The sequence below is a fragment of the Chaetodon auriga genome, chromosome 5, assembly GCF_051107435.1.
Source record: "Chaetodon auriga isolate fChaAug3 chromosome 5, fChaAug3.hap1, whole genome shotgun sequence".
Taxonomy (NCBI): domain Eukaryota; kingdom Metazoa; phylum Chordata; class Actinopteri; order Chaetodontiformes; family Chaetodontidae; genus Chaetodon; species Chaetodon auriga.
In genome coordinates this window covers 28,751,327-28,768,209 of record NC_135078.1, presented here as the reverse complement: position 1 = coordinate 28,768,209, position 16,883 = coordinate 28,751,327, and the positions used below count along the sequence as shown (strand labels likewise).

Sequence of the window (16,883 nt, the reverse complement as noted above, 5' to 3'; positions counted from 1 at the left end):
TCACACACACATACACATTCTTTTGTTGCCATGGTCCCCTGACTTGACAGTGCTGCATTGAAATCTAGGTTACCGGATATGACGTCGGAGCCCTGCCTCCCGGCCCCTCTAATCGGTTGTAATCTCTTAAATCCATGGTTATGTCCTCGTAACACTACCAGTATGCGATGAAATGTAAGAAAAAGCCAAAATTGGCTCAGATTTTTGAACATTTCTCCTTAAAACGTAAAATTGTCGTGTCGCTGGTGCGCGTATTAATTTTACATGTTCGCCAGAAGTATTTTATTTTGAAAGCTATCCGGAACTGGTCCGGTCAATTCCACTCGCTTTATGTGTTACACGGCGCATTTTAGCTAGTAAAATGATTATCAAAGTGGGCTTAAGAAGACACACATATTATAAATTGCAAATTGCATTTAAATCAACTGCTCAACGACTTACCATAAAAGTGACCTTTTATTTTAGTGTTTGGTATTACAATACTATAAAATCTGCTTTACTTTGACGGTCCGCGCCGGAAATGCTTTTATTTCTTGTGAATTTGACGGCAGAATAGCTGTTAAAATTCAGACGGCTGAACCACGAGTGTCTCCATCTTGAAAAATTTGGTCAAAAAGCGGAGTATTTCACTTCGGAGAGCACCTGGACGTCGTGTCTGCTCGCTGCTCCACAAAGATGTCCGCTGTTCGCCCCGCGGGAGGATTTAATCGGTGAAAAATCTAAAGGTGAGGCGTTGAAGCGACTGACACAAGCTAGCAGGCTAAGCTAGCGCTGGCATGCATTGTCGTTTCCCGTTTCCTGGAGGGATTCAGTGTCTGAGTTTCATGTCTGAGCCCCAAAGAGACTTTTACAACATTTTGGTTGTTTTGTTCATCGGGACAGTAAACTGAGGGAGAGCAGATTAGAGAGAAATGTGAACTCTGTTTAACGCCGCACGTCGGAAAGTACCTGAATTTCAGTCTGATCCGTTTTCCTTCTTCTGTCCGTTGACTGAACGTAAACCTTTAAAACTCCATGTGAGCTTTTAACGTGTGTAAAATATAGAAAAAATAAAATAATGCGGCATGATGTGTACTTTTCTGTTGGTTTTCTCTTTAATTCATCTGAAATTCAGTCAGTGAACTAACAGGAACTGATGGTTAAAAACCAGTTTGCTGCGAAAAAATGACTCTTTATTTATTTATTTATCCTCTGAATGCTTGTTAATGTGCACGTTAGCCCTAAAACGACTAAACGTTCAGAATTTTTAGGTTAGAAAAGGGATTTTTTAGTTCAATATTAATTTGATAGGGATAATTAGGGCACACACAGATTAACAGTATTAACTAATTCAGTGTATTTTTATCTCCTGATGTCAGATCTTCGTTTTTAGTGTTTTATAAAATATCAGGAACGTTTAAAAATTGTCCGTCACACTTTTCTAAAGCTCACAAACGACCATGAAAAGTGAGAAATCCTCCAAACAGAGGAGCCGAAACACATTGATAATGTTTAAATGATGAACTTCCTGTTGATCGATCGACAGATTCATGCTGCCATTCAGCTTTAGTTTAGTTTAGTTTAGTTTATTTTATTAACATTTTTATCCCGTTAAAGCGTCAGTTATTAGTTTTTATGTTTTAATGGAACCACTGAAATGACCAACAACAAAAACAAACAAACAAACAAACAAACAAAAACCTAAGAAAGGAAAAGAAAAGGCAAAAAAAAAATCTCCTCTGATTATTTTGACAGATTCTGATTGAGTCTTGATTTTAGTGGAATTTTTAATCTTTAATTTCACTGAAAAACTCTGAAACTGCTGCTGCTGGTGGATTTTGGCTGAGCATCTCTGAAGCGCCGCGGCTTCCTGTGGACGCAGGTTTTCCAAACAAACGTCATCCTGTGATTTGGATTTTGTTCTCGCTCATGTTGTGATTTCGATAATATTTCGATTCATTTTTCATCCCTGAAATCAAATGTGAAATTATAAAAAAAGGCAGAAGTGCTGTTTTGCAGCACGGATGCTGAACATCCTGATTATATCCAGCTTTCATATTTCTGAACGTGAGGAGCGGATGGATCAGGATCAGCTGGTTTCCCTCCGCAGCTCAGCAGCTTCTGAGCACAAACCCTGAGAGAAAAGGAGATTTTACGTGAATCTCAGATGGAGCGTCAGATCTCTGCCTCCATGCTTTGAATGTTAGATGTTGGATATGAAAATAGAAAACGTCTTCGTGGATTAATAAATCTGTGTTGAGCTGAAGTTGATAACCTGTAGTTTTTGCTCACCTGAGGATCAGAAGGGTGGACGACCAGCGTGTGAGATCTGCTGTGTCAGAACTCGCAGACCTTGTCCCTCGTCTCGTGTTGACATGTTGTCGTCCTCTGAAACTGTAAAAAACGTCCACGCCGGCGTCGGCGTCTCCATCGCTTGGCTCTTCAAACGTGTTGTCCGTCCTAAAGAGCAGAAAATCAGGACCGGAGACGCCGGAGTCAGAGAAGACTTCAGCGATCCGTGAGAGGAGTTCCTAATGCGCAGCTCGATTAGCTGATCGATTAGCCGATCGATTAGCCGATCGATTAGCTGATCGCTTCAGGCCTTCGTGTGTTCGTCGCTGGCTGCTGTTTCCTCGCGCTCTTCGCTAAACTTTTCCCTCCTCTCGCCTCGCAGGTCGTCACCTCCCCAGATGTGGCCGCTAACTCCGCTGAGACTCCTGTTCATGAACGGCGAGGACGCTTTGATCGAGCGGCTGCGGCTCGGGCTGGAGGGATGACAGGACGTTAGCAGACATGGAGACGGGGGAGACGCACAGACAGCCGGAAACGCCATATTTACTCAGTCTGCATTCTCCACCTTTCATCCACTCAGGATAAGAGAAAACCCTATTTTTCTACTCTTCTCTCAGAGCTGTTTGTTAGTTATTGTGAAGCCATAATCAGCGTCAGAATGAGCTCGGAGGGCTTTCAGTACCGAGCGCTGTATGACTACAAGAAGGAGCGGGACGAGGACATCGACCTGCACGTGGGAGACATGCTGCTGGTCAGCAAGGGGGCGCTGCTGGCGCTCGGCTGCGGCAGCGGAGCCGAAGAACGGCCGTCAGACATCGGCTGGCTGCCCGGCTTCAACGAGACCACGCAGGTACCACGCCACACGCGCCGCCCACGCCTGCTCGGGTCGGGTTGGGTCGGGTCGGGTCGGGTTGGTCCCCGTCAAGCTGAGCAGACGCGTGTGTTGTTTTCACTCAGGTTCCATGTTTTAATCTGCAGAAGCTGCAAATGTTGAGCTCACGCTGAACGATGAACTAAGCGACCCGGACGAGGAGCTCAGGAGGAGCAGACACACGGAGCCTCTTCCTGTCCAGTCAAATTCCAGTAAAGTCTGTTCAGAAACGAGGACAGCTTCGTCCTCAGTGTTGACTAAATGGAGACAAAGGAGCGTTACTTTGAGCAGTACAGGTGAACAGGAAGTGGAGCTGCAGGTGGCTGGAAGATGACACGTTTGTCTTGTGGTTTTTGTACAGTTTATCACATAAACACATAAAATCCTCCTCCAGTAATCCTCAAACCAGCTGACTGCAGTCTGACCAGTCTGTCACATGACCAGCTGGACTGATCATGTGACAGACTGGTCAGACTGCGTTTCGGTCCACAGAGACCAGTTCAACGTCCAGCTCCATGTGGGCGTGGTCACACCTGTGTGTGCTGAAGCCTCATTGGTCCTGCTTTACGTCCTCACCTGCACAGGTTTACGGTCACTACCCACAATGCAGATAGAAAATCAGCGCGCTCACCTTTAATTGTCTCTGGGTGGTTTATTGTGTGTGAAATGAATCAATGATTCGTCTTTTCATGGTATAAACTGTGAGCGTGTGATGTCATTTTCATCTTCACATCCTTGTTTTGGCTTCAGGAGCCTGAACGATGAACTCTGGAGGTCACGCACGCCGTTCACGGTGACGTGTTGTCGAGCGAAGCTGCAGCTCATCTTTCTCTAAAACAAACTGTTTCGCCCACGAACAGGTTCAAGTTTCCATCTCAGCTGTTCGGAGAGGAAACGGCGTCACTGATGAAAACACAGCGCTCTCTGCCGCCGTTTCCTCAGAACAGCGTCTGAGCCGCCGAGGAAACGGCGAGTGTTTGGGTGAAATCGAGTCTAAACGAGTCTTAAACGTGTCCTGACAGCTGATGGACTCGCTCTCTTGTTTAAAGCTGCAGCATCAGAGGAGTCGCTTCACCTCCTCCTCATCCTCCTCACTCACTGTGTGTTCACTCTGATGCTCCTCAGGTGGCACATTTTCCGCAAATAACAGCTCCTCCTCGACTCCTCCTCGACTCCTCCATGTAAGCGTGTTGATCCGGCGATGCAGCAGGTTTTTGTCATTGTTAGGAATCCCTGAACTCTTCAGGTCCTGAGAGCGTCAGACAGATCCAGTGCTGACTGCGTCTGTTTTTCACTTAAAGCTGCTGTTTAAATGCTAGGCTAGCGCTGTTAGCATGGTGGGACACAGCTTCCAATACTCAGAGACAGAGAATCATGCTGATGTTTAACCTTTAAAAGACGTTCGCTCTCAAAAGGAGGCGGCTGCAGTTTAACAGAGCCGTGAATTAATAAAACCAGCAGAGCAGAAAGTCTGTTTTGGTGCAGACGTGGAAGTTCGGAAGCGTTTTCTTTTATTTTCTAATCCGATGAGTCACTTTATCAAACATCTCTTCACCTCTCGCTCGTCTCTGGCCGACAGGAAAAGGGCGACTTCCCGGGGACGTACGTGGAGTTCATTGGCAGAAAGAGGATGTCCCCGCCCACGCCGAAGCCCCGCCCACACAGACCGCCCTCTGCAGCGTCGGCGAGGACGGACTCCGAGTCAGAGGGTGAGTACGAGCGGACCGACGAACCTGACTTCAGCCTCCTCAGACAGCAGACACCTTAACGTTACCTGTCCACTCCGAGGCCTCTCCCCCAGTGTGAGGTCATCAGTTCATTTACAGCCTCGTTTTCATCCTGGAGAACCCCACGGCTCCGTTTCAGGTCCAGTTTGGTAGTTTACACGTTTCCAGTCAGGTCAACATACCTGATCAACAATGACACACGCACACCTGTGGATGCCCTTAAAAACCAGGTGAGCCTGGCTAACAGGCTAACAGGCTAACAGGCTAACAGGCTAACACGGCCGTGCTCAGAGGAAACCTCGTGTGAGCTCATCACACTGTGGCAGCACCTCCACCTGTTACCTGTTACCTGTCTGACCACCACATGGGATTTCTCCACATTCTCTCTTATGACCTGTTCAGCCTCTCTGAGTGTTTTTGTTTTTGTTGTTGTTATTGTTATTTTTATTATTATTACGACAGTTTAGTGTTTTTATCATAAATCTCGTCGATGTGTGAAAGTCTCATTTTACTCTGAAACTGTTCACGACTCAGACTGGAGTTTCCTTCAGCTGCTTCCTCACAAGCTGCTTTATGGACAGGAACACGCGCACACACACACACACACACACACACACACACACACACACACACACACACACACACAGTTAAGGACTCAGACTCTGAACCAGACCTTCACCCTAAAACCTGCTGGTTTCCAGTCAGACTCGTGTCTTTGATCCCAGTTCAACAAGCCTCCACTTAACTCTGTTTAGTCTGAAATGTTTTCCAGTGTCAGAAGCACGCACACACACACACACACACACACACACACACACACACACACACACACACACACACACACAGAGAACTGGTGTTTCGTCAGGGTTGTGGTTGCTGACTCAACAGATCTCAGGTCTGTTCTGCAGCCTTACCAGAGAACACAGGAAGTGTGTGTGTCTGATTTACTGCGTCGTGTGTATGTGTGCATGTGTGCGTGCATGTGTGTGACAGCTCGTTTGCTGCAGTGATCCGGTTGTTGTTGTTGTTGTTGTTGTTGTTGTTGTTTGTTCGTTGTCCTCCTGCAGCTCTCAGCTCTTTCACATTGAAGCGGTCGGTGTCTCGTCTGTTTCCTGAAGGCAGTTTGACAAACAGACTTTTCCATAAAGGACCTGAAGCGTTCGTGCAGCAGCTTTAGTTTTAGCTTAGCTTTAGCTTTAGAGAGCAGGCCTCTGTGATGAGTGTGATGTCGGTCTTCATCTCCAACGCGCTCAGCGCCGTGTTCGCAGGAGGCCGATGAGTGCGAGCTCATCGTTTGTCTCCTGGTGGACGTTGAAAACGTCCTGCAGGCTGAAGAAGAGGGAACTGATCTGAGAGTGTGTTCATGCGTTCACTTATGAACGAGTTAATGCTTCAGCAGCCAGAGGAGAAAGTAACCGAGTACACTGACTCAAGTACTCAGTACTCCAGCATGTACTGGTTACTTGAGTATTTCCATTTTCAGTTACTGCGTCTCAGAGGGAATACTGTACTTTTTACTGCACTACATTAATCTGAAGCTTTAGTTACTCTTCACGCTTTACTCTGAAACCTTCGGTGAGTTTTGATCTGATTTACTGTTTCAACGACCAAGCAGTCGCGTCCATGTCAGGTACGAGAGGCTGAGAGCGCCGAGCGGCTCAGGCTTGTTCAAAGACATCGAGGTTTCTTCTTCTCCTCTCACTTCCTGTCACGTGACGCGGCTCGTTTGCATTCAGCTCTGTCGGTTTGGTTGCATGAAGCACAGTAACCATCGTTTTGTGTGAACTCGTCGTTGAACAGAGTGTGAAGCTCTGTGACTGGATGTTTGTCGGTGAAATGCACCCTGGGAGTCGTAGTTGTCTTTTCTCCTCGAAGCTGTGAGAACGCAGTTGTTCGTCTGTTTGATGGTTCCTCGCCTGCTCAGAATCAAAAAGGCTTCGTGTTTCTTGTGTTTGTCTTCAGGCTTCGTGCTGCCAGACCTCCCGGACCAGTTCGGACCCCCGGACACAGCCCCCCCCCTCCTCAGCAAACTGATGGAGGCCATAGAGACCAAAGGTACCAAACACAGTTTAACCAGAGATGAGAGAAACCTGCCGGATGACGTGTGTGTGTGCTAATACTTCACAGTACAAATACTTTGTTTACTTCAGTGAAAGTAAACTTGAAGGAGCAGTAAAATGAAGTCAGGTCAAACCTGGAGGCTCCGACTCCTGCTGACCGTCCTCCTGTACTGTGGTGCTTCATCACCCTCAGCTCTTCCTCTCTGACTGTCTGGTTGTCCCTGCAGGTCTGGACAGTCCCGCTGTGTATCGCAGTCTGAGTGGAGGAGGTCTGGACACCCGGCAGCTGGCCGACGCCGGTGAGGGTCTTCTTCTTCTTCCTCTTCTCTTCAGTGAAACAGACACACAGCGACATCTCTCAGGTCGTCGTGAGACGGACATGCAGCAGAGATCCTGGTCTAACTGGACTGAGCCCAGATCCCCATCCCCTAAACTGAGGTGTGTTTGTTTTCAGACCTGGAGCAGCTGGACGTGTCGTCCCTGTGTGACGGGGTGATCCGGTTCCTGCAGGATCTGCCCGGTCCCGTCCTCCCCTCCTCCCTGCAGGCTGACATGATTCACACAGTGCAAGGTAGATGAAAGCAGACCTGTCCTGACCCTGTCCTGACCCTGACCCTGAACCTGACCCTGACCCTGATCCTGACCCTGACCCTGTCCCTGACCCTGTCCTGTCCCTGTCCTGACCCTGACCCTGAACCTGTCCCTGTCCCTGTCCCTGTCCCTGTCCCTGTCCTGACCCTGACCCTGACCTGACCCTGACCCGGTCTCTGAAGTGAGTTCAGTGTTTGTTAACAGTTCTGTCCTCCGCTGTCCGTCTGCAGAGGTCCGGGACCTGGAGGACTGCGCCCAGGTGCTGCGGGGCGTGGCCAGCTCGCCGGCCTGCCCGGCCCAGTACGGCCTGACCCTGCTCAGCGTGGTCCGGCACCTGGCCCGGCTCTGTCTGCACGGCTCCAGAAACCAGCTGAGCCCCCGAAACCTGGCGGAGAGCTTCAGCCCGCTGCTGTTCAGACACTCTGCAGGGTCAGTGATCAACCTTTACCCTCACCGCGAGGTCCCAGACCACAACCCTGACCCAGACCTAGACCTGATCCGAACCTAGACCTGATCCACACCTGAACCTTCAAACCAGAACGTCCTCACTGCAGAGGTTTGAATGTGAGATCAGAAAGATCAGGACGAGCTCACAGCAGCGGCAGAGAAGAAAATATCAGTCAGTCACAGAAACCATTGATTATCTGATTGGTTATGAAATGTAAAAGTGACGCTTCACTGAAATGATTCCTCTTTTAAAGGGAAAGTGTGTTTTTGTCTGAACTCGCTTCAAAAATCAAACGTAAATCAAACAAAGGGTTTTTGGAGATATTTGCAATTTCAGTCATAAGTGATGCAGCAGATGAATCAACCTAATTGCAGGTAAGGCTGAAAACATGAAAGCAGCCCGTGTGACGGCCTTCAGCACCTTCACATGTAACAGGTGCAGGTTATTACAGTCTTCAGTAATCAATGCAGCGATCAGCCAGCAGGACGCGATCAGTTCGTTTCAGCTGTGACTTGATGTCCTGAAGTTGAACTCAGACGTCTTTAAGCGTCTTCTGTCCTTCACACTCGTGAAGGTCGTCTGTCTCTTTAAATCCTGTGTGACCTGTCTGACTGAGTCTCTGTTCTGTTCAGGTCTGAGTCCAGTCTGGATCCTCTGGTCCAGGTCCTGGAGGTTCTGATTACCAGCGAGCTCAACATGAACCAGGCTGCACCAGGTGTGTGTGTGTGTGTGTGTGTGTGTGTGTGTGTGTGTGTGTGTGTGTGTGTGTGTGTGTGTGTGTGTGCTCAGTTGTGACTTCCTCTAACGGCAGTGAAGCGGCGTCAGGGTCCCGAGTCGCAGCTGTCGCTCCCCCTGAAGAGTTCAGTGTCAGATGTTTGTCACGTCTTCCATCACACGAGTTCAGTGAAGGACTGAAGCTTTGATTAGAGCTGGACTCACTGTCTTTGTGTCCTCATGGGACATGTCATGAAGAGACGGTATCTTAAAACATCTGGTCAGATTCAGCTTTGATCATGTGTTTCCTGATTCGGATCCAGACTTTCCCAGGTTGAGGCCGTCTTTAATGGACTCAGGTGCTGAGACGATCTCAAGCGCTGATGGACTGGAGACGTTTCTGTTGAGCCTCATCAGGTGTGTAGCAGGTGTTGTTATCACGGCACTGATGGTGCTGGAGAAGCTGAAGTGGTTTCCAGTCTTACTGACGGTCACGTGTTTAGTTTGTGATCTGAGGATGTGCCGCTTCTGGTTTGTCCCCCGGGTCTTCAGCGGTGTGGTCTTTGGGGTTTATCACAGGAGACTGTCGCAGCACAAAAGACCAACAAAAGGACAAAGTTTGCTCATAAATGTGCTGAAACCGACTGGAATTCATCCGATATGTTGTGAGAAGACAACGTTTTCCAGGACCTAAAAACCTGAGAATGTGTCCACAGCTGAGACCTGATGGAGACTTTAAGACATCCAGGTTCAACAGCCTCAGCTGGACTTTGTGTTTACTGCTAATCAGCTGATGTTAGCATGCTAACAGGCTAAACTAAGACTGATAGCATGGTGAACGTTACACCTGTGTTAGCATTGAGCTCCGAGCCCTGCTGTGTCTGAGCCTCTCAGAGCTGTTAGCTTGGCTGCTAACTCTGAGCCTGCTTGACATGTTGTAGCCTCAGCGAGTGACAGCTGATCAAACATGTCTTCTCTGGACGAGTCGCTCAGACTGCGGCCGAGCAGCTGAGTCAGTGTGTCGATCAGTCAGTCGGTCAGGCCGAGCGGAGGCTGAAACCATGACATCATCCGTCCACACAGCGAAGGATGCAGCAGAGGAGGGGAGGGGGGTGTTGCCTCGGTGATATCACTGCCATCGCAGGATTGGCTGGGGGCAGTGGTGATGTCACACATCTCCAAGCTGCTCTCCTGAGCTTTGAACTGAGGCTGCCTCTCAGAGAGGGAGACGGACGGAGAGAAAGTTGCGTCGTTTTAAATGTTGAGACGGCCGCAGATTTCAGATCAGTGCAGAGAGGAGACGTTTTTCTGGGCTGTTCGTGTCTCTGTGGACGAGTCTCAGCAAAGGTGGACACGTAGAAGATCTGCCTGCAGGTGCAGAGAGAGCAGCAAGCGACCCTGCAGATTTCAGTTTTCAGTGCAGTCGAGTGCATCTTCAATCAGAGTGAGAAGACGGAGAGAGCTCGCTCAGGAAGGAGGATGTAGCCCGGACCGCTTCCTCCACATGACGTCAGTCTTTCCCAGGTGGGACGGGGACGGGGACGGGGACGCTCGGCTGTAGGCAGAACGCCATGAGATCCAGAAACGAAGGACCTGCGTTCGGTTTCACCTCTGGAGCGTCGTGGAGGAGGGTGAAGGTTTAGAGGCCGCCATGGAGCGAGAGGAGGGGGGCGGGGCCGAGGCCGAGCCGCCGAGAGGACGAGACAAGATCCTCTGCTACATCAGCATGCAGAGTCCAGGTAGGAGCTCAGACCTGAACCTGGAGCTGTTTGGAGGGGCCCACACCTGCGGGAGTCGTAGGAGGTCTGCAGGTCGTTGACGGAGCTCTGATCAGACTCAGACTTTAAACTGCATGTGTGTTTCTGCGCTGTTCAATGAAACCTGATCAGCCACGCTGCTCCACAGAGAAGGGCATTATGGGTAAAAGTCGGTCGCAGAGGAGGCGGCGCTCGCACCTCCCAAATCTCAGCAGCACGTCACATGGACCCGAGCGTCGACTGACGTCTGTCAGAGCTCGTCCTCCACTGACTTCCTGTCGAGTCCCTCGTCTGTTCGAGCGTCAAAGAATCAGATTCTGTCTTTTGGTTGTTCGCCGCCTCACAGGAAACACACACACACACACACACACACGCACGCACGCACGCACGCACGCACGCACGCACGCACACACACACACACACACACGGTTACACCTGTGCAGTGTCTGTCAACCAGACAACGTGTGGAGGTGTGTGTCACCTGAGCGACAGGTATCAGGTGGAGATCTGAGCTCTGACTGTGGGAGACTTCATGTCTCATATTAAAGTGACTGATCAGAATTGATAGGATAAAGTATTGATCGACATGATGATCAGCTGATCTGCGGCGTCGTTTTCAGAGAAAAGGTGTAAAGGTGACGCTGCAGCTGTACCTGCTGGACAGGTGTGTCCTTACTGGACCAGACTTCATCGAGCTGGTGTCCCAAACATGACCTGAAGTTTCATCATTACCTGTAAAAATGGACTCATGAGCGCCCTCTGCTGGACAGACCGACCTGAGAAACAAGAACACCTGAGCGCTCTGACTGATCAGCTGATCAGCTGATATATTGACACCTGTGATGGTGATCTGAGATGAACTACGGTCCTGCCTGACATCAGTGGAGGATCTTCAGAAGGGATGATTGTCGAGAATGAATGAATGAATGAATGAATGAATGAATGAATGAGCTGAAGGCAACACAGATGAAGAGAAAAATTTTATGACTGAAATTTCTTCTTTGTCTGTCTCTGTCTCTCACTCTCTGTCTCTCACTCTCTGTCTCTCTGTCTCTCTCTCTGTCTCTGTCTCACAGCGTTGCCTCCTAAACCAGTCAAGTCGTCGACTCCAGCACCTCCCAGTAGTTTTAACAACAGTATTTCGCTGCAGGACGCTGAGTGGTACTGGGGAGACATTTCCAGGTGACGCACGCACACACACACGCACATGCACATGCACACGCACACACAGAAGATGTTGGGGGCTGAGCTGATGTTTTGTGTTGTGTGTGTGTGTGTGTGTGTGTGTGCGCAGAGAGGAGGTGAACGAGAAGCTGAGAGACACGGCTGACGGTACGTTCCTGGTTCGAGACGCCTCCACCAAGATGCACGGAGACTACACTCTGACGCTGAGGTAAGATGTCCACCGCGCCCGCCTGAAGGTGGACAACAAGCGACCTGCACGTCACGCAGCCGTCGTGTTCGTGACCCCGGCAGCTCGGACGCTGTGAGGTCACATCTGAACCTTCGTCATAGGTTTCTGAATCAGGAAATAAGGAGTTATAAAATCTGACTTTTCATTGTTTATTTGACTTCATTCAGCAAATACTCAGCAGTACTCTACTGATGTAGTATTTCACAAAAGATCAAAGTCCATTTTACTGCACAAGTACTTTTTACTTTTGATACATTTTACTGACAGTACATCTTGTATCTTTTCATTGTTTTGTGGTACTTTTACTCCGTTATTGAGTACTTCTTCAGCGTGAAGTTCTTCATCATTGGTTACTGTGTGTAAACCTGTTGGATCAGAGTCTTCATCAGTCACACAGCAGTAAAATACCACCAGCTCAAGTGTCCTCAGTGATAATGCTGAGTATTTCTAGAAGCAGAGCAGTATGTGCTCATACTTGCAGTACAGCTGGTACTTTGAAGCCGTTTGTTTGTGTGGTTTAATGGACGACCGACGTTTGACCTTCAGGAAAGGAGGCAACAACAAGCTGATAAAGATCTTCCATCGGGAGGGGAAGTACGGCTTCTCCGACCCTTTGACCTTCAGCTCGGTGGTGGAGCTGATCAACCATTACCGCCACGAGTCGCTGGCCCAGTACAACCCCAAACTGGACGTCAAGCTGCTGTACCCGGTCTCCAAACACCAGCAGGTCTGTAGACGGTCTGGGGGTCCGCCGGCCTCTCGGACCGGAGCTCATCCGCCCCGTTGGTTTGTCAGCTGTCGAGTCGTCTGATTGGTCGCGTCGTTGCTTTCAGGATCAGGTGGTGAAGGAGGACAGTATCGAAGCTGTGGGCAAGAAGCTCCACGAGTATCACCTGCAGTACCAGGAGAAGAACCGAGAGTACGACAGGCTGTACGAGGAGTACACCAGGACCTCACAGGTACTCTGCAGTGCACCACAGTACAGTACAGTACACCACGGTACAATACAGTACACCACAGTACTCTGCAGAACACTGAAGTACACCACAGTACAATACACTGCAGTACTCTGCAGTACACCACAGTACAATACACTGCAGTACTCTGCAGTACACCACAGTACACCGCAGTACTCTGCAGTACACCACAGTGCACCACAGTACAATACACTGCAGTACTCTGCAGTACACCACAGTACACCGCAGTACTCTGCAGTACACCACAATACTCTGCTGTACACCACAGTACAATACACTGCAGTACTCTGCAGTACACCGCAGTACTCTGCAGTACACCACAGTACAATACACTGCAGTACACCGCAGTACTCTGCAGTACACCACAATACTCTGCAGTACACCACAATACTCTGCAGTACACCACAGTACAATACACCGCAGTACTCTGCAGTACACCGCAGTACTCTGAAGGTCCATATTTGAAGCATCGTCGTCCAGCAGAAGCTGATTGGTTGAGCTGATGTTGATCTTCAGGTGATGGTCGGTGCTCTCTGTCCGTCCTCTGTCCTCCTCTGGACAAACAGTCCTGAGTGAAGACAGCGTGTCTCTACCTGGACGTCATTCAGTGAGTCAGACGTGTGGACGCAGAGAGACAAACACCGAGCACCTTTAGTCAAACTCATCGATGAGTCTGACGGACGAGGATGTGAAGGCAGCCTGATTGGCTGGTGGAGGCAAACGAGCAGCAGGTGGAGACTCTGCTTGTCCTTAACACGGTTGTAGTAACAGAGAAACAACACAAGGTGGAGCCTCCATCAGTGGCTGAGCTGACCTGAGCGACCAAGAGGAAGACGTCCTCAGTGAGGACAGAAACAGAAACAGATTTTCTTCTTCTTCTGACCGTTTTTCTGTCTTTGCTCACCTGTGTCTTCCCTCACCCTCCTCTCCTGTCTCTTCACCCTCCTCTCCCGTCTCCTCTCCTCCTCTTCGTCCCTCAGGAGATCCAGATGAAGAGGACGGCCATTGAGGCGTTCAACGAGACCATCAAGATCTTTGAGGAGCAGTGTCAGACGCAGGAGCGCTTCAGCAAAGAGTACATCGAGAAGTTTCGCCGAGAGGGCAATGACAAGGAGATCCAGAGGTGGGCTGTTGCCACGGCAACTGTGAGGGAGGCCTTAAACGCACGCACACACACACACACACACAAAGTATGAAGGAGCTGTAGTTGCCATGGTATCAGAGGCTGCGAGGAGAAACCTCCTGCTGCAGGTTTAGTGTGAAGCTTTAGGTTCAGTGTTTGTTTTATGGAGGAACATCAGGACGTCCTCACTGATGCTGTGATTGGTCAGCAGCATCATGTGACACGTCCTCACCTGTGTGACAGACCTGAGGTCGTGACCCGCCTCCGTCTCTTCACAGGATCATGGAGAACTACGACAAGCTGAAGTCTCGGATCAGCGAGATCGTGGACAGTAAGCGGCACCTGGAGGTCGACCTGAAGAAACAGGCGGCCGACTACAGAGAGATCGACAAGAAGATGAACAGCATCAAACCAGACCTGATCCAGCTCCGCAAGACCAGGGACCAGTACCTCATGTAAGACCTGCAGCCGGATCGCAGCTGGTGGTCCGTGCCGGTGGGCTCATCGTCCTCACCGCTGTCCTCTCTGTGTTTGTGCAGGTGGTTGACTCAGAAGGGGGTCCGTCAGAGGAAACTGAACGAGTGGCTCGGCCTGAAGAACGAAACCACGGAGGAGTAAGTCTGAAACTCTCCGCCGCCCCCCGGTGGTGGCAGCAAGTATGACCCTGTGTCTGACTGATCCCCTGCTAACCTGTCCTCTGTACCCCCCCTCAGTGAGTACAGCATGGTGGAGGATGAGGAGGACCTTCCTCACAATGACGAGCGTCTGTGGCGTCTGGGGAACATAAACCGGAATCAGGCGGAGTCTCTGCTCCGCGGGAAGCGAGACGGGACCTTCCTGGTCCGCGACAGCAGCAAGGCGGGCTGCTACGCCTGCTCCGTGGTGTAAGACTCGCCTGTTTGACTCTTTGATGCTTGATTCTGTTTGTGTGCTGGGTGTAACCAACGCTCTCTCTGTCTCTCTCTCAGCGTGGACGGCGAGGTGAAGCACTGCGTCATCAACAAGACGAGCACCGGCTTCGGTTTCGCCGAGCCCTACAACCTGTACGGCTCTCTGAAGGAGCTGGTGCTTCACTACCAGCACACGTCACTCGTCCAACACAACGACTCGCTCAACGTCACGCTGGCCTTCCCCGTCTACAGCCAGCAGAGACGGTGATCCGCCGGCTTCCTCCTCCTTCATACTGTCATCCTAGACCAGCAGCTGACCTCGTTTACGTGCTCGACCCCCCAGAACACGAGCCGGTCGGTCCTCTCAACAAACAGAGAGGAAATCCAGTCCTCGCGTCTCTTTACAGACCAGAATCTGACCACATGACACGTTCAGAGCTAACGTTCAGAGCTAACGTTCAGAGCTAACGTTCAAAGCTAACGTTCAGAGCTAACGTTCAAAGCTAACGCTCTGTGTGATAACTTTTGATCATGAACACAAAGGTCAGATGTAAAAATTCAAAACAGTCTTTTACTGTGAAAGTCTTCATATTGAGATTTAACTTCCTGTGAGAAGCAGATTAGAAAAAGACTTCAGGACTGGAGTGAACTCTGCAGGTCAAATCTGGATCGTGATTTGATTTCGGTCTCATCCGATGGCACCGGAGCTCGTGGTCACGTGACAACTCTTAAATTCACTGACGCTCACGTTCAGGTTCAGGTTTATCCACCATCAGCACACCTGATGACACGAGCCCTTCAGAGTCGTTAAGAAACCCACGCGATCACGACCTCCGTCTGAGTCGATGACGACCGACGCGTTTCCTGTCTGTGGAGAAACGAGGTTCTGAGCTGTCGAACGTGACCTTCATCTCGGGTCAAAGGTCAAAGCTGGTTTAAGATGACGGACTCCTTGTGGAACCATGAACTGCTGATCCAGCACACTTCAGTGGACCAGAACCAAACTGGACCAGATTCAGCAACTATGAACTGATGATGATGATGATGATGATGATGTCAAAGGCAAAATGGCGGACAATCTAAAGAACACTGTGAGCGACTAAACGAGGTTTAAAATGAGTGCGGATCCACTGACCCACATTTTCACATCAGGAGAATAATCAGGATCATCCAAAGACTCGACCCCCCACCAAAACCCCGTCAGCGTGTCCGGAAGGTCCCGGTCTTCAGGTTTCTTCAGGTTTGTGTCGTTTGGCTCTGCAGAGGACGAAGACTCTTTCCGCTCGCGTTGGATGAGAACCGGATCTTTGTGGATCCCCTCAAAGGATTTTCAGGACAAACGGCGCCCGTGGACTCAAATCTGAGCGCAGATGTTCGTCTTTCTGGACTCTTTTTCCCTTTTGTGCATTAAGACACAAGAAACCAGGTTCAGGACCTGAAGCGGTCTGCAGGCCTCTGAGGCGTCCGAGCACCTCCTCCGTCATCATGGTAACTTCCTGAACTCAACGCTGAACTTTTCCACGTTTTGATCGGTTTGGAAATCATCAATACTCGTTAAAATGTTCCAAACTCTTATTTCGTGATTCCACTAAAGAGAGCGAACAAACATCTGTAAGATTAAGAGTCACAAACAGATAAATGTTAGAAAACTGATCAATAAAACAGTCGGTCTCAGTGTCTGCAGGCGTTTTTATGCTCTGTGTGTGTGTGTGTGTGTGTGTGTGTGTGTGTGTGTGTATAAAGTTTGTTTGGGCTCACACGGACGAGTGAAGTTTGTGTGTAATTTCCGACGTTTGGTGCAGAACAAATGGATCGATGAACAAACCTTCATCTCATACTGAAACTGAACGGTGTCATTGAAGTAATCACTGCCATCAGTTTCAGGGAGGAACTATGTTTATGGAATTACTTAAAGGTTGACTCGGCGCATTAAAACGTACATAAAAACTGAGCCTGAGATGGTTTTTGCTGGAAAAACAAATCTCGACATTAAAATCCTTAAACTGGAACTTTCACCCTCATTAAAACTTCCATCCTCAG

The 16,883-nt window shown here is 49.6% G+C and overlaps 1 protein-coding gene across 3 annotated transcripts; it reads left to right on the top strand.

Annotated features, from left to right (window-relative positions):
• The first annotated feature begins 528 nt into the window (after positions 1–528).
• On the top strand, positions 529–16,517 carry LOC143320721 (phosphatidylinositol 3-kinase regulatory subunit alpha-like). 3 transcript variants are annotated; one of them, XM_076730584.1, is made up of 17 exons: positions 529–725; positions 2,654–3,121; positions 4,722–4,851; positions 6,832–6,924; positions 7,157–7,228; positions 7,384–7,500; positions 7,751–7,949; positions 8,601–8,683; positions 11,516–11,621; positions 11,734–11,832; positions 12,400–12,580; positions 12,687–12,812; positions 13,811–13,953; positions 14,232–14,408; positions 14,493–14,567; positions 14,667–14,837; positions 14,922–16,517. In XM_076730584.1, exons 2-17 carry the CDS (start codon positions 2,930–2,932, stop codon positions 15,109–15,111), a joined length of 2,154 nt encoding a protein of 717 aa, XP_076586699.1. In that variant the 5' UTR covers positions 529–725; positions 2,654–2,929; the 3' UTR covers positions 15,112–16,517. The 3 variants fall into 3 exon arrangements, with proteins under 3 accessions (XP_076586699.1, XP_076586698.1, XP_076586700.1); XM_076730583.1 differs by having other exon boundaries at positions 562–725; positions 7,157–7,291; XM_076730585.1 differs by lacking the exons at positions 529–725; positions 2,654–3,121; positions 4,722–4,851; ... (3 more) ...; positions 7,751–7,949; positions 8,601–8,683 and adding an exon at positions 9,883–10,421.
• Positions 16,518–16,883: the final 366 nt, after the last annotated feature.

What these genes read in the sequence shown, in the direction of transcription:
- LOC143320721 (XM_076730583.1), top strand. Translation starts at nt 2,930, where the DNA reads ATGAGCTCGGAGGGCTTTCAGTACCGAGCGCTGTATGACTACAAGAAG. An exon ending in CTGTTCAGACACTCTGCAGG is followed by an intron (nt 7,950 to 8,600) that starts GTCAGTGATCAA and finishes TGTTCTGTTCAG; the next exon opens with GTCTGAGTCCAGTCTGGATC. An exon ending in AATGACAAGGAGATCCAGAG is followed by an intron (nt 13,954 to 14,231) that starts GTGGGCTGTTGC and finishes GTCTCTTCACAG; the next exon opens with GATCATGGAGAACTACGACA.